The following is a 16,092-nucleotide window of genomic DNA, read 5'->3' on the forward strand; positions in this document are numbered from 1 at the left end:
AGTAAAAAAGAAAAAGATAACTAGATTTTCTTCTGTGTATGTAGCAGGTGGATGTGTATAAATCCATCTGGAATCAAACCCACATCTGCAAATCTACCAACGCTGTGGACAGAAAACAACATACAAAAAGAACCAACACAAACAAGATTACCAAGAGTAATGAGAAAGTTTACCATGAATGAAAGCACAAGCTACATAACTGTAAAAATAATACAAAATAATTTTAATACATACATATATTTTCTTGTACTCTGAAATTATAAAAAATCAGTCAGATTTTTTTGCTTCTTTTTCTAATAGCTTTCTGCCATTAATAAGATCACTAGTAGAATTCAGAACCATAGAAATTAAATCTGGAAAATAATTTTATCAGTTAGGAAAGGACAATAAGGCTATAAACCTATTCCTTTGATGTGTTGCTAGCAGCCAACACTCAGGGATGTGGTTTCAGAAACAATTTAAGCCAGCAACAGAAGTCAAAAGTCACACAAAAGAAACAGCCCTGTTCCTTAAATACATTTTGCTTTCCTTTTGCTAATTGGTCTAAGCTAAAAGTTACTCCCTTTTTGTATTGATGAAAACTAAATTTTACTAAAAAATTAATTCTACTCTTTCTCAGGGCCATACAATCACATATGCCAGCATGAAGTGGTAGTACAGGACTGGAAAAAGAGCCATCATGGGCAGGTGTAACTGCTTCCAAGACAGATGTAACTGCTTCCAAGACAGTGCCAATAGCTTATGCAAACTGAAAGTTTATCCAACATAACAAGCACATCTTTTTGCTCTCTTCCAAGATCAGTGCAACCTTGGTAATCTCTCAGGCCTTGAGCAGCATAGCTGTTTTTTAAAGGTTTGTTTCATTCTACCAATTTTCTTGCAAGCACTTTCAAAGTGCTTGAAAAAAAATCCAACCATGTTGAATATCTAAGTGTTCAAATTATAAAAACACAAGTGTTTCCTAAAAAGGAAATTAAGCCAAGATATCAGAACTGGACTAGTAAGCAGACAATGTCAAGAGCAAACTACCACCTCTCCAAATATTTATTTCCACAAATTCCAGAAGCCTAAACATTTGCAGAATGGACCTCAATGTAAATCAGGTTTTACAGTTGTACTTAATACCCCCATCATATACATGTAATTTTATTAAAATTGGAGATTAGTTTACCTTTTTTCATAAATGTGGAATTTACTAATTTCATATTCCCATTAAGAAGAAATGTGAAAGATCATCCTAGTCCAAGTTAAAGTAACGGCTGTGGTAAGAGCTAACAGCTCACAAGTTTTTAGATTTATTAGAGGTCGGTCAAGTCGCCAAGGCAGATAAAACCAGTTGTATAAGACGTCACAACTTGTGCTGCAGATATGACAACAACTTTCAGCTTTGTAGCAAGTGAAGATAGCCTAGTAATCCCTAGTAGATATCCCTAGTAGCCTAGTAAATATCAAAGTTTTCTCATTGCTTTATAACTCTTGTAGGTCCCCTCAGCTCTACAAGATACATTCCCCAACAAGAGAAAACATCTTACTGCTTTAAGATCACTACTGCAATGGTAAGGCTAAGGGAAAGGGAACTGCAATGAAATGAAACTAGCTCAGGGCAATTCTTGGTGGGTCCAAGCATTTCCTTTCTCTTCACTTACTGACTGACCCAAACGACAGAGCCCACAGCCCTTCACAAGTGGAAGTTGTGCTGAACTATACAGTGCCATTACAGATATAGGTCAAGAATACACTATGCCACTACTTCACTTTCTAAAAGTGTTTTATGAGCTGAAATTTATAAACTGCTGAAATAGGAAGTACTGAAAAATTGACTTTTTTTTTTTTACAATATTATTAATTTTAAATTGTATTTTCACAGATATTCTGCCTTTCAAGGAAAAATACCTGTCATTCTACTACATAGAATTTTCATCTACAAAACTGTAATTACAACTAAACAAGCCTTCACTTTTTGTTCAGACAGCAAGTCCTTCCCAAAAAGTGCCACAGCACTACATGAGTATTGGAAGGCTAAGCAATTAAATTCCAGTTCAGGTTTCCACTCATATTCACAACAGGATGGTCAGATACTAAATGTCCAGTAAGAAATTCAGAAATAGCCAGGATAAAGGCATTTCCTGGTGAATGACGGAAGCCAGATTAAGTTTCAGCTGGCCCCTTCCACTGCTTATCTAGCAGTACTTTATTTAAAATTTATCACCCATGACCTTAAGAGCCAATAGTACAACTGAAAAAAATGGATCAAGAAATACATTTGATTACTGGAGTACACAAAATATTATCAGTTTATCTCGCACACCTCTGTTACTCATAAAATTTATTATGTAAAAATTTTCTTAAACATTTTTTTCTTTTCTTTCCTCTCAAATTACTTACTCTCAGGAGAATTCTATGCAATGAATTGTTGATTCTTAACCAAAAGCAACAAATCTAATTGACTGTGATGCTTAAGAGTTTTTAGACTCCTTGAATGTTGATATTTGCAATATAATACAATAAAGGTATGCTTCATTTTAGATGAATGTTCCTGTTCTTCACATGAGAGTTACAATTCCTTTTTAAAAACCTGTATGATATCTAGGTTCAATTTATGATTTGTGACTAAAATATCTTCATGTAGTAAATATCAGTATTAAGTGCTTGAGAAGGCAGGAATGAAACAAATGGAAATGGAGCTACGTAGAAGGCCAAGAAGCTGCAAGTAATCATGCATTTACTCCCTCCCTAACATCCTCACAGAATCAAAGGGAGAGAAAATAGCAGACTGGAAAGAAAGAGAGATATGAAAAAGATGAGGTACGGGAAGATACTGAGTTTACAGAACAATTTTGTCTTCAGAGGGTCCCTTTGCCTCTTCTCCTGTCAGCACCTAAGAAACAGCTTAAAGGAAAGAGAACTTTATCCTTACCCCTATTATATAGGTCCAAGAGAGTGCAACTGAAAACGTACCTGGCAAATACTAGTTTCTTAGTAGAAGAGAGGCAGAAAAGAGCTTAATGGCCAGGCAAATTTTGACCATAACATCACTATAATTGACGGTCTCAGTTGCCCTATATTAAAATTCTCTCATTTCTGACAGAGATTGAGAAATGAATGTAATTTATTCTATGTTCAAGCTATCAGCTTGCTTCTGTGGCATAAGTAACCTTCTTCCTACTCATGTTGTGTTTGACTACACTGAAAACATCGCTGTTACCTTTCCCTACCAGATGAAAAATGCAATGGCAGTACAGCACAGGAAAAAGATAGGTTGATGATAATTAAAAAGAAATGAGTAGGATACAATAGAGGTAAACAAAAATTCCCAAGTTACAGAAACTATTCAGAGCTGCTCAACATTTAATTGGCAGTCATCTGAGGCATCTGTGTATAAGATGGGAATCTAAGACAAATTCAACCATTAGCCATAGAATGAAGAACAGTTGCATGTTACTCATATACTATTTCCATTAGCACTACAGCAGCTTGAACAAGTCCAAAAGAAGCCCACCTACACATTTAGAAATACATACTATACTTACTTCCTTCAGATTACTTATTTCAGTCTCTTGTTTTTTATTCACTGATGTTAGTTTCTTATTGAGCTGTATCGCTTCCTGTACTTTAAACAACAGATGAAACATGTTAATATATACTTCTGCATTTAAAGAGCTATTTGATTTATATCTGCAATATATGTATTTTTAATGTCTAAAATAGTCAAGGTTTTTGGAACAGAAGCTAAGGCTGAAAATATGACTCAACTACTCTTTCCATATATTACGATACTACATAAAAGGATTACAGCAGCTAGTATCAGTTGTTCTATACCTCAAAAAACAAGTTCAGAATTTTGTTTGTTGATTTTGTCATTTCATTTCTAGTGCCATTCAGTGTCACCCATTTGGGTGACTTCTCCATCAACTTTCAATCTTATCAGAAAATTACCTGTAAAATCCTATTTTTAAAAACAAAGCTAAGTCAATTATTTTCAGGGAAACATAGAACATAATGAACCACCGAACACTCAAATACTTGAGTTAAATGTACAGAGTTAAGTTCATATAGAACACGGAAGACCACAAACAGGATAATGGAGAGGACAAGCCTAAGAATATCCTCTGTCTCCTTTGAAAGGGAACGGAATCACAAGATATCACAATGAAAAACTGAAGATGTTCACCACCATTCCTGTACTTTTTCAGTCACTTTCATTCAGCCTAAGTATTTTGATCCCCTCAGCTTTTTCTTCAGCCTTTTCAGTTTCCTGACTCCTCTTTGTATGCAGGAACTCCAGAACTCCAGACCCAGAAAGTTCTTTCCATCTGTTAAAGATGTGCTTAGCAAATGAAAATACTTAAAGAATGTAATAAACGTCTTCTGGTAAAATTTAGAAAAAAAATCAGGCAAAAATTGGTAAAGTTTTCAACGAGACCCATATGTTCACCCTCTATCTTTAAAGTGCTAATAATGGGTCACTAGTAACACAAAGTTTTAGATTTATTATGCATTGTTGCATTTTCCCTATAGAAGCACTATAGCATCAGTTTTTACTTTCTTGTTTCCCTACACACTGTTCTAATACAGCAGATAAAGAACAACTGTTCATAAATTTAAACAATTTGCATAAAAATGTCTCATACCCTTTCTGCACAACTTTTCCACTGCCTGCAGTTTCTTGCTCAGAATTTACAAGTTACCTATTTCAGGTCTTACATACTGCAATGCAAATTGAATTCTCACTGCAGTAAAAGACACACTGGAGTTAAACTGGTGAATAGATTGGCTTCTTGAACAGAAGCAGTTAATAATTTAGATTTAATCTTTTCCAGGGGTTCCTTTGGCAATTACTAATGACTATAAGTAGAAACATGGCAAAACGTTTTATATATAGTTAAAAAAAAAAATACTGAGTGTTATGTTTCCATGAAATTGCAAAAAGACTTTTTTGTATCTGACATGGTAGAAAAGCCCTGACTAACGTAAATACAATGAAAATACAGTAATGTTTTCTCTTCATTCATTTTGAATATCAAATACTAACCTACTTTCAAGAAAGGGGTACAAAAAGTAATCTGAGGTACTAAAATACCACAATTTCACATAAATAGAGAAAACCCCAAAATACTAAAAATATTTTGGGCAAATAATGTCCCAAAAATTTTGATAATGTGTTAGCAATTTATTCAGATGAGATCTGAAGAACTAGCTGGCTTCATGCAAAAAATAAAAAATAAATATAAATACTGGAGCTTGTAAGTTATACATCTAGTATTCGTTTTCTTTACAAAAGGAATTATTGTTCGTAATCAAAGGATAAACTGAAGGCACACAAAACAATATGCACAAGTTAGTCCTACAAAAATTCTCATGCAGACATTGCAGTGAATTACTTTGTTATGCAAAACTAGGATGTGTCTCTCAAATTAACAGGTACCAAACTTCATTTAAATTATTGTTTTTTTAATACTTCGCATATCAGCTTTATTATTTTACAGATGAAATATATATATAGTTATATTAAAAAAGGGTATGTGGAACGCTATTTTTGTATTAATAGATTCACAAATAATTTTGTTGTTTAATACATTAGAGGTTTTAAGGTACTGATTTTATAAAGCCTGAATAGTCGCATAGTCAGGATCTAGGTAACAATAACTCTATGAAGTTATTCATCCACTCTATTTACTGAAGTAGTTTTAAGATTTTAAATTTCTGTATAAAACCAGCAAAATATTATAATTCATTAATGTTTTCTGTCCATTTCCCAACATTAAAGCTAGTTCAAATGACATTCATTTTTCGTTATCTGCTAATTCCTTTACTTTCATCCCCTCATTTGAGCTGGTACCACTGTTTATGTGGATGTCTGCTTAATGGCAAGAGGAAGGTGATCCAAATTAAGCATATATACATACATTTTTTTTGAAGGGCTGAGTCTGCTACTGGCTTGTTTTTGAACACAAATCTTTTCCTCAGCATAGTTTACCGTATGGTCACACACACAGCTGTAGTGGTATAACAGCAAAGAGCAGAATAGGTACAGGGGCTGTGCTGCTTAACCTGGCACTGTCACACAAAGAAATGCTGAAGAAGCTACTGAGATGCAGTAATTGTCAGCCGGTATATTTGATACTTGACACATGGCAGCTACTATTTTTTGAGTTCTGTCACACATCTCAAACTCAGTCTGGCCAAAAATAAAGCAAAAAATAAATGCTGGAGGACATTTAAGCCATACGTACCACTGTGTTCTAATTGTCCGTGAACACCTTTAACAATGCCAAACTGACATACAATAGTGGCATAACACCTCTCAACTTCATTCAGTTTCTTATGATGCTCCTCTCTTGCTGTTAAGTGCAACTGTAATTTCTGATCCTGTTGGAAACAAATGAAGCCACTGCTTAATGGTGCCCATAGCATGTATAAATCAACTCTCCAAATGCTTAACATAATGGCATAAATGCAAAATCATTTTCAGAATAGCTTAGTTATCTATTTCATATCTGACAATCAGTTCCCACCTCCAGATAACACCTCATTCCAAAAACCTTCACCTGTGTGTTAGCTTATCAAACAGGCACTTCAATTTATTTTCACATGCAGTCCCTTAGATTTGGGAGAACTTTCAAGTAAATGCATGCAGAACTCAATTAACTGCTTTCAAATCCTGTTCTCAAGTTTTCCTTTGTTGAAAGTATATATTCCCATGAACCTATATTCAGTGGCATACACCACCTTTTTTTTTTTTATCCTTTCATATACAGTTTTTTTTGTGTTCCTCTTTAATATTTTAGTATTTTTGTATAGTATTTTTCTTAATAGCTTTGTAGGTACTATTTAGACAATTTTTCAATTCATTTTCTCTGAAAGGAAAGTAGGTTAAATTACTTTCTCTTAAAATATACCTATTTAGACATCTAGTCTATTTCTAAAATATAGTAGAGCAACTAAAATGAATTGGGCCAAATTCATTCTTTTGTGTAAATTCAAGTTACACAAGGATGAATCCGGCCCAAGCTGTTTGGCTTCTGTAAGGCTCCCTTCCCATACAGTAACAAATGCAATACATGTCCAAGCATCAGAGGATAATAAAAGCTGATAGTAATCAAAAGAAATGACCAACATAAGGCTAGCAAAACAGGATATACAATACAAATTTCTCATGTTTTATAAGGTATGAAATTAAACACACTACAGCAAATGGAAAGTCATAATGGAAGCACTGGTAAAGAAACACCACCACTTACAGAATCACTGCAAGGAATTTAGGCTGTGAATTTTCATGTACTTTCTCTTTTTCCTAATGAAAAGTAAGCTTTAAAAAATAAAAATAAAAAAATGTTCTTCACTAAAATGAGAATGTGGGCTTTATACAATAAAGGAAAATCTATATTTGTTTTTCCTGATAATAATTCAGGCGTATTTATTCTAAGAGACTGATAAATAAGGGAGCATCACTAACATGAGACTTGAACAGCTTGTGGCTAGATTTGAGTTTTTGCCTTTTGTTTTTATTTTTTTTCTTGGTGTTGTCACAATTTCTTTCTTAATCTTTCTTAGGTCAGCAGGACAGCATTACTCCTTTCTCCCCATTAGAAAAGGTAGAAATATGCTTTCTTATTTCCCAAGGCTCTTTCCAATGAGAAAAGGAATTGGCTTGCTATATCCTCAAAAGAGTTCTATTAAGAGTTTACCACTTGTATAAACATAATTGATGGCAAGCTGCTCTCCATCCTTAGCGCACAGGAAAATAAAAGCAGTTTGGTTTGCCTTCTGACATCTTTCCCTGGATATGTGGATCTTCTGCTCACAATGAAAAGGCCTTAAAACATTCTTCCATAGAAGACAATAAAGAAACACCAAGAGACTCCACAGGATAGGGAGGGTCTGACCCTGGTGTTGGAGCAAGACCCACAGAATCTCGGTTCTCCTTCCTAACGTCTGATACTGCATGAACAGAAATTATTGCCCTGCCTTCCACCAGTAATAAAGATAAGCTGGGATGGGGAGTGGAACTGATTGTGGCCATATGGCTTGTTGAGGCACAATCATTTCTTGGTGGAACTAGACCAGAGAAATAGCTCAGGGTCAGGTAGGTGACAGAAGGAAGACAAAGAGGGAATTGCTCATATCTCAAAAATATTCTGGAAATTGAGTCACTAGTCAGAGTTACTCAGCGAATCAAAAGGTGGTAATTGGGAGGTGAAAGTGTCAGAGGAACAAAGGGGTTGTTATGGAACAAAGACTACAGGCAAGATCATGTGAAAATTATGCAGAGGGCTACCAACTCTAAATCTTCAAAACAGGAAAAGTGTTTCCACACTAGTTCTCTAGTTCCCACCATTTTTCTACTTAAAGTCATTATTTTCAGTTTATACTGTACTACTCCTTTCTCACTATTTTTAGACAACACAGTGTAATTACAGGCAAATTTCTAAAATATTTGGAAAGGAAATAAATGCCATTTTAAAAGTTGGGTTGTTCTTAATAATCCAGGATAAGAATGTTATATCCTGTTTTACAAGGACACATTTTTTGTTTGGTAACTACCTCTATATTAGAGAACTAAGTGGTGGCAGGGAAAATCTCAGGAAATGCCTATACTGCTGGGTTGTTAGGAGATCCCTGACATATTTGGCCTAAGCCAGAGCACTCAAACAGGGCCTGGGCACAGTTCAGGAGACTGCCTACTGAGAACAATCTGGGTTATTTGGATGCAGCTTCCCTCTTTTGAAGAGTAGTAGAGTTTAATGAACCTAGGCCATTTCATATCGCTTGAATTCAGCTTCGCTAAATGGTCTCTCAAAGATTTCATTTACCAATATAGTCAGCAAGTGAAACTAGATTAATTACCGGTCATTCACAGAAGTATTCATCCCATCTACTTTACTCATCGATATTGACACAGTGAGTGTCGCTGTCAAGTGACACCTTATAAACAGTGACATCTCCCCCTTTGGTCTTTGACCCAGCCAACACTAGCCTTAGTCTCGCTCGCCTTTTACATTTTAGCACCATGATGTATGTTTAAGGATTAGGCACTACAAGTAAAAGTTCAGCTGAGAAGTAACTCTAAATACTTTCTCAGACATACCCAGGATCAGCCAGTGCAATTTAAAAAGGGAAGGCATGAATAGATGAAAAGTTTACTTATTTTTCTACTCTACATCCACTTTTATTCTACACTCTCAGAGTTTTAGCATCCTACAATTTATCACCTGTGAGGAAGGTAGTGAAGGAAGGAACAAAGACCTGACCCAAGACCATTTTCCTCTAGATACTCCTTTATTTCAGCAGCAAGAAAAGAATGCAATACAGAAGCCACAATCAAGTTGATTACAACAAAGCTAGTTGTCTGACAGAATAACCCTGCAGCCTCATGACTGTATCCGTATGCAGTGAGGTACAAAGCAACTATACCGCACACAATAATCAGTACTGTTATTGCATAAACAAACAAACAAAAAAGATGGAAGAAAAATTCTTTGTTTTATGTTGAAAGGCTATATAGAGGAGAAACAAAATTCTGCTATTTCAAAATTCTAGCATGTCATCATATACACGATATCAGCACTATAGTTTTCACATAACTTTAACTGGATAGCATGCTAAAATAATATGCAATATATAGACCTTGAAAGTTTTAGATTAAAAGAACAGAAGTGAAAGGAACAAAACTGATATTAAGTGGTACATCAATTCCCAACACATACAAAAGCTACTTTACTAATTGGCAGAATTTCTAAGGTTCCAGATATAAACTAAATATCTAACAAACTTCAAATTTATATGTAAATAGGTCTCAGAAATCCATTCTGCTTCAGAATATCTTGCCATTTGTGATAACTAAGACTCTACATGGTCTTTTGTTCCCTTAAACACATCATGACCCAGTCAACACAAACTGACCCAGTCTAAAACTTTATTAGCCCGCTACTGCATATGGTTGTAGGAAAGAATGTTTCTACTTAACTTGTGTGGTTTTTTTGCTTGTTTTTGTTTCTACATCTTCTACATGTATGGCCAGGCCATACATGTTACATTTGGTACTACATGCAAAAGAGGACTTCTAATATTTAGTCCCAAACTCAACAGCATTTTCAATAACCACACTCTGTATCAAGGGCACAGTACCCCAATGTTTTCAAATATTCAAATAATCATTTGTTGACAAAATATTATAAATATACAAATGGAAGATATTTATTTAAATCATAGCACCTTTTCTTCAAGCTAGAAATGGAACTGTGCTGCTTAAACACTCTCATTCATATGGAAGACTGAACTTGCAGATTATTAACGAAAGGTAGTATGTGAAATGATCTAAATATAAGTTCAATAATTTTGTATATTTTAAGCACCCTTTTAGATCAGATGCATTTTAAGAATAAATGTAAGTTAAAAGTGAAGTAAGACAAAAACACATTTTATGTTGCCTTTGATCTTTAACTTGTAGCCTTATCTCCCAGGTCAGAGGGCACATTATTCAATTTCACCATATTTTGTGTAAAACCACTGTAGCGTTGAAGATGACTTTCAGTACAAATGTCATGGTACTTAAAGCTAAACTGGACCCTAGTTTTTTGAGCTTCTTAATTAAGATCACAGTTTATAATGGTCTGACAATATTATCTTTATTCTTTCCAGTTGAGCAGCAGCAGAATTTTCACAGCATTTATTCAATCAAGCTTAGCAATGTTTCTGCAGCTCATTCTTTCACTTCCCAAAACAGACAACAGGGTTCAGAGCGACTAAGCTGTCACTCCATACAAATTTATTCTCTGTGTCAAAGGGAGTAAGCTGGACTGGATGAAATCTAAACTGGTCAGGGGAACTGATGTTGAGAAGTAATTCTGAAAAGAGTGGTGAAAGAGTGAGAAAATCCATGATCAGTTTTTCTCAAACAACAAAACAAAAGCAAAAAGCTGTCCAGAATCCTCTACTACTACTTTGGGATGAATATGCTAGATCCTACAAGTATATGGGTACTATAATTACATTTTTCATATCAGACCATGAAAAAATAATTTTCACTCCGTTCTGTAACAAGAGCCAATTATTTTTATTGATGGAGAAAAAATCCAAATGATTTAAACAGCAACATAAGAAACTGAGAACGTTACTTTAGAGAGAAAACTTTTTCAGATTCAAAGGTGATATCACCTCTCGATTACTTATAGTTATCCATCCATCATTTAAGTATTAGGGATAGCTGGGATTGACATTATATAAACTGACATTCTCTTTTCATAAAAGCTTACTGTTACTTTTATTAATTTCTTACCATTTCATTCAGTTTCTTTTGTAAAGTGTATTTTGAAATCTGTAAAATGAAAAAGAGCTATCAATTGAACTGCAGTTACCTTTTTTTTTCCTGAAGACAAACTGCAGATATTTAAATATTCTTATACCTAAGATTTAATTGCACTTATTCCAATCCAATATAGTAACACTGTTTTCAAACGAATGGTTACACTATTTTACTGTAAGAGTCACTTAACATCATCTTTATGTTCTAAAAAAAATGCTTTACAGCATTTTGCAGCTACAGGAATTTTGAAAAATACATAAATACCTGTGTTCACTGTCATGTATCATAATATTTAAAGGGACTACATTCTATAAACTTAACCCTTTGAAATAAACAGACAAGAAAACAGACTTAGGAATAAAGTTTATCCCGTGCTGGGGAAAAAAAAGTAGATAGTCCAATGGTGGTATACAAAGATATATTGTACCCATCTTGCATGCTTTAATAACAAAAGCTGACATTTGAAGTCATTAACACTTCTTTTCATACACCACCAACAATAGAATTTTGATTTTTATAATACTTGAGACTAAAGCTGTGGCTATTTTAATTTTTCCTTTAACGTCCTAAGACATTGACTTGTAAATAATTAGGGAAGCATCAACGAATTCAGTATGTGTAAATCCTACATAGCAAGTATTTCTAAAAAAAAAAAACAAAAAGCCCTAAGTCTAGAGAGCAATCATTTTTAAGGTAGTATTCTGACTGTTTAGATAAAGGACTACAGAACTTAATTGAAAACCGCTCAGTCATATTTTAGCCTGATTTCCAAACAGTTTCTCTGGGTCCACTGGTTCATTGTGGCCTCCCACTTCCTCAAGCCACAGCAGAATTCTCTAGATCTGAACTATACTGTTACAAAAAATGTTTGATCTGTACCCTCGACTGTACAATAAACAATGATAAACTTTACTAAGAAAAACTGAAAACAGAAAAGCCAGCGAAATCTTTCACTGCTCTACTTCATCTATGCTATATCAAGGTTTGAAGGCAGCAATGGAACACTCGATCTATTATAAAAGACTGTTAATAAGAACCAAACTTATTGCAAAATAATTAATGCCCATTGTAATAAAGAAAAAATATAAAGTAGTGAATATCCTGCAGAACATCAAATGTTATTAACATGGTATTTATAGTAACACTAATTCTCTTTTAACTAGGCCGCACCTTGAGTATTAGGCTGCACCTTGAGTACTGTGCTCAGTTTTGGGCCCCTCACTGGAAGGACATGGAGGCCCTGGAGCATGTCCAGAGAAGGGCTACGAAGCTGGTTGTGGGCCTGGAACACAAGTTTTATGAGGAACAGCTGAGGGAGCTCGAGTTATTTGTCTGGAGAAGACGCGGCTCAGGGGAGGCCTTGTTGCTGCAACTATCAGAACGGAAATTGTGGGGAGCTGGGGGTCGGCCTCTTCTCACAGGTAACTAGCGATAGGACAAGAGGGAATGGCCTCAAGTTGTGCCAGGGGAGGTTTAAGTTGGAAATGAGGAGACACTTCTTCTCAGAAAGAGAAGTCAGGCATTGGAACGGGTTGCCCAGGGAGTTGGTGGCATCACTGTCCCCTGGGGTGTTTAAGGAAAGGTTGGACGTGGTGCTTAGGGACATGGTTTAGTGGGTGACATTGGTAGTAGGGGGACGGTTAGACCAGATGGTCTTGAAGGTCTTTTCCAACCTTAATGATTCTATTCTATGATTAAAATATCTAAAACAATTTTAATCACCATGCTTGTAGTGGAAGCAAATAAATATAATGTCTCCGGATCTTAAGAGGTAAACCTTCCTTTGACAACAGTTGACTTCCGATTTTCTCCAACTATATCTCATTTGTCAATGCTTACCAGATCACTTAATGGATATATTTACAACTCACTAAAGGAACACTTCAGTTCTCATAACCAAGGCTCTCATTGAAGTGCTTCTAGCACATGCCCAAATGCTATCTGAGACTGGGCAGATTGGGATTATCATTTCTTCTTTAGAGTATACTGCAGAACTAGACTATCCATTCGACATGCAAAACAAATCAAAAAGATGTCTCTAATTTGGAGATTCATTCAGATGCAGAAATCTGAGCAACCCTTAGCAAGTGTAAAGTTACTTTTTTATGTTTACCTACAAACAGAATAAGTGTCAAGTTCTAAATTTAGGATTTCACTTTCCTGGAAACTATAAAAAATACTTGTAAATTTGAAAAGGAAAGTTCACATTAAAACCTCCACATAATTCAGCCATAAACATCCAAGATTTTGATTTTTATCTTTGATTTTCATAAATACCATAATTCCGTGGAAAACATGAACTTTTTTTTTCCTAAGACTGAATCTGGGTTTCTGCATACCCACAAATAATACCATGTGGCTGCACCAACAGCATCTTCAAGGTCTTAAGCTTCTCTCATGATGAAACCACTTCCATCTTGATGGCGGTAACAACCTACTGAAGATGACTTGTTTGTAGGAGTGCCAACTGGCTGACAAGCCCAGATGCTAAAGGTGGTGTTATCACCCCTTGCAAGGCACACACCCATCCAAATTCACAAATTGGTACTGCAGTCTTTACTTATCCAACTTGCCTCTGATTTATAAACCAAGTTGACAACTGAAATCTATCTTACCATCTATGAATTTGTAATTAATGTTTGCGATTTACCTTTTCCATTTTAATTCCAATTAAAGAATCTAAAGGAAAAATTAAAGAAATAAAACTATACCAACATCAGCCTTTTTGATCATAAAGAGGTAATGTGAAATAATGTACGAAAAGCAGCAGCGATCAAAGCTATATCCTAAATTGAGTTGTTACAAATTCCAAATTCAGAAGTTTCAGGCTTTTTGAGGAGGGAGATGGGGAGGAGGTATGAACTTTCGTGAAAAATATAACCCAGAGGTTTTGCTTTATTTCAAATAACCAAAAAAATAGAGCTACAATACGAAACACAACCTTATAACAAAATAAAATACAAAACAGAAATAACAGAAGGAAGCACCAGAATAACTTGTGGGTTTATCTGACAGAATTTTACTTCTACTGACAGACATTGTAAAGCCATGGATTAAGTGGAAAAAAAAAATGTAGAAACCTCCCAGTGACACAGTCAGGGAAACTAATACAAAAGACAGGTAGCTTTGTGAGTTGGAGGTCCAGTGTGAATACTTTTTTTGTTTAGGAATCCAAAACCAGAGTTTCCAGACAGGTGAAAAGGCTCCAGAGAAGGACACAAAGAAAGACTATGGACACGAGAAGAAAAAGGAAATCACATTAAAAACTGAAAAATCCAAATGGTGTTAGAAAGTTCTTACGGAAGAAAAGAATTTTAGCTGGAAAGTTAACTGAAATTAGGCTTGAAGCTGAGGACCAGAACAGAAACTCAGTGTTAGAAAGTGGTGTGTAAGGGTACTAGAAAGTTGAAAAGAGGCTGCCATAAAGACCCTCTTAAAAATAGTTGGTCAGGTTATTGTGATGCAAAAACAACACTTGAATACCAAGGAACTTTATTTAACAAAAATAACATTTTACCTGTAACGTTTTAAGTGTTTCTTTCAGCCCATCAATTTCTTTTTCTTTTGTTTCCACAGCAAGTTGGTATTTTCCCTTTCAAAACAAAATCTGTGCTTCAGGATTTGGGCAGAATAAATGCATTTACAATAGAATCTTACCAACAAGAATATTATGAAAATAATACTACTCTGCTATGACAGAACAATTTACAAATGCAAAAACAGGTAAAATTCAACTAAATGTTTTTATATATATATATATATACACACACGCGCACACAAACATTTAGCTGAATGCATGTACATATTGCTATAAAGAAAAGAGTGAAGATGTGACAATATATTTTTACCACTTATGACCAGTCGATAAGTTTTAGATTTTTCTGTTCTTGGGGAGAAGCCTGACAAAGGCAAGATCAAAAAAATTACATGCACACAGATGAACAATTTAAAGAACTTAAATGCAATTGAATTAGGTAAGAATCTCAGGTAGCAATCAATACAATGGAAAGTGTAATCTAGGTAACAGAGTACACCTGTAGAAACATCACATCCATTCACCCATCCTTGGGTGTTCCACTTGTGTCAAACAGTGCTGGCAGTGCAATTTCCTGAAACCACCTTGATGAATAAGAATGACTTTTTAAAGGTACATGTAGTGTAAATTGGGCAAAAGTTATTGTTAGTATTCAAACTCTGTCCTGAACCATTACACCTAGGTTTATTATTTCAGTTACTTTGGTATGAAGTACTGAAAGCATCATTGGATTCAATGGAAGTATTTAAAGTTTTTAAAAAAATCAGTACATAATTCAACTCTGAATCAGTAGCTGTCACTGGAAATACACATCAGGGACTATTACATGGTAGGCATAGACAAGCAGCATGTCTTAACAAGGAAAAATCTTTAAATGTAAGACAATAGCTAAGCCAGATGCTATAAATGCAACCAACGTATTTTACTTTAATATATTTTCAAACATATTTCATCTATTTACAATTTTCTGTGCAAGTCCTTATGAAATATATATAGCATACTCATCCAGTCTTAATTAAGAGCCCATATATAGACATTCAACAGCTTGACTTTTTGAAAGAGGCCTTTATTAGAGGCCTGTATTAGTACAGCAAATGCAAATCCCTTATTCAAGCAAAGAGGCAGGCGCACAGTTTGGTATAAAAGCCTCATGTGGTTAAAAAAACAAAGAAACAAACAAATTCAGTCTTAATATCTTAAACCACCCCAGGTAAACCAATAAAAACCCTATTATAATCTGTTTTTACCAAAC

At 34.8% G+C, this 16,092-nt stretch overlaps 1 protein-coding gene across 1 annotated transcript in view; it reads right to left on the reverse strand.

Moving 5' to 3' along the window:
- Positions 1–16,092, reverse strand: part of CCDC73 (coiled-coil domain containing 73) — a 94,661-nt gene that overhangs the window by 26,092 nt on the left and 52,477 nt on the right. The window contains exons 8-10 of the mRNA XM_040558741.1: positions 14,823–14,897; positions 6,234–6,369; positions 3,531–3,610 (exon numbers count right to left, since the gene is read on the reverse strand). Coding sequence (XP_040414675.1) covers positions 3,531–3,610; positions 6,234–6,369; positions 14,823–14,897 — 291 coding nt within the window. The remainder of the gene's footprint in view (positions 1–3,530; positions 3,611–6,233; positions 6,370–14,822; positions 14,898–16,092) is intronic.

Source organism: Cygnus olor, chromosome 5 (assembly GCF_009769625.2).
Source record: "Cygnus olor isolate bCygOlo1 chromosome 5, bCygOlo1.pri.v2, whole genome shotgun sequence".
NCBI classification, from domain to species: Eukaryota; Metazoa; Chordata; class Aves; order Anseriformes; family Anatidae; genus Cygnus; species Cygnus olor.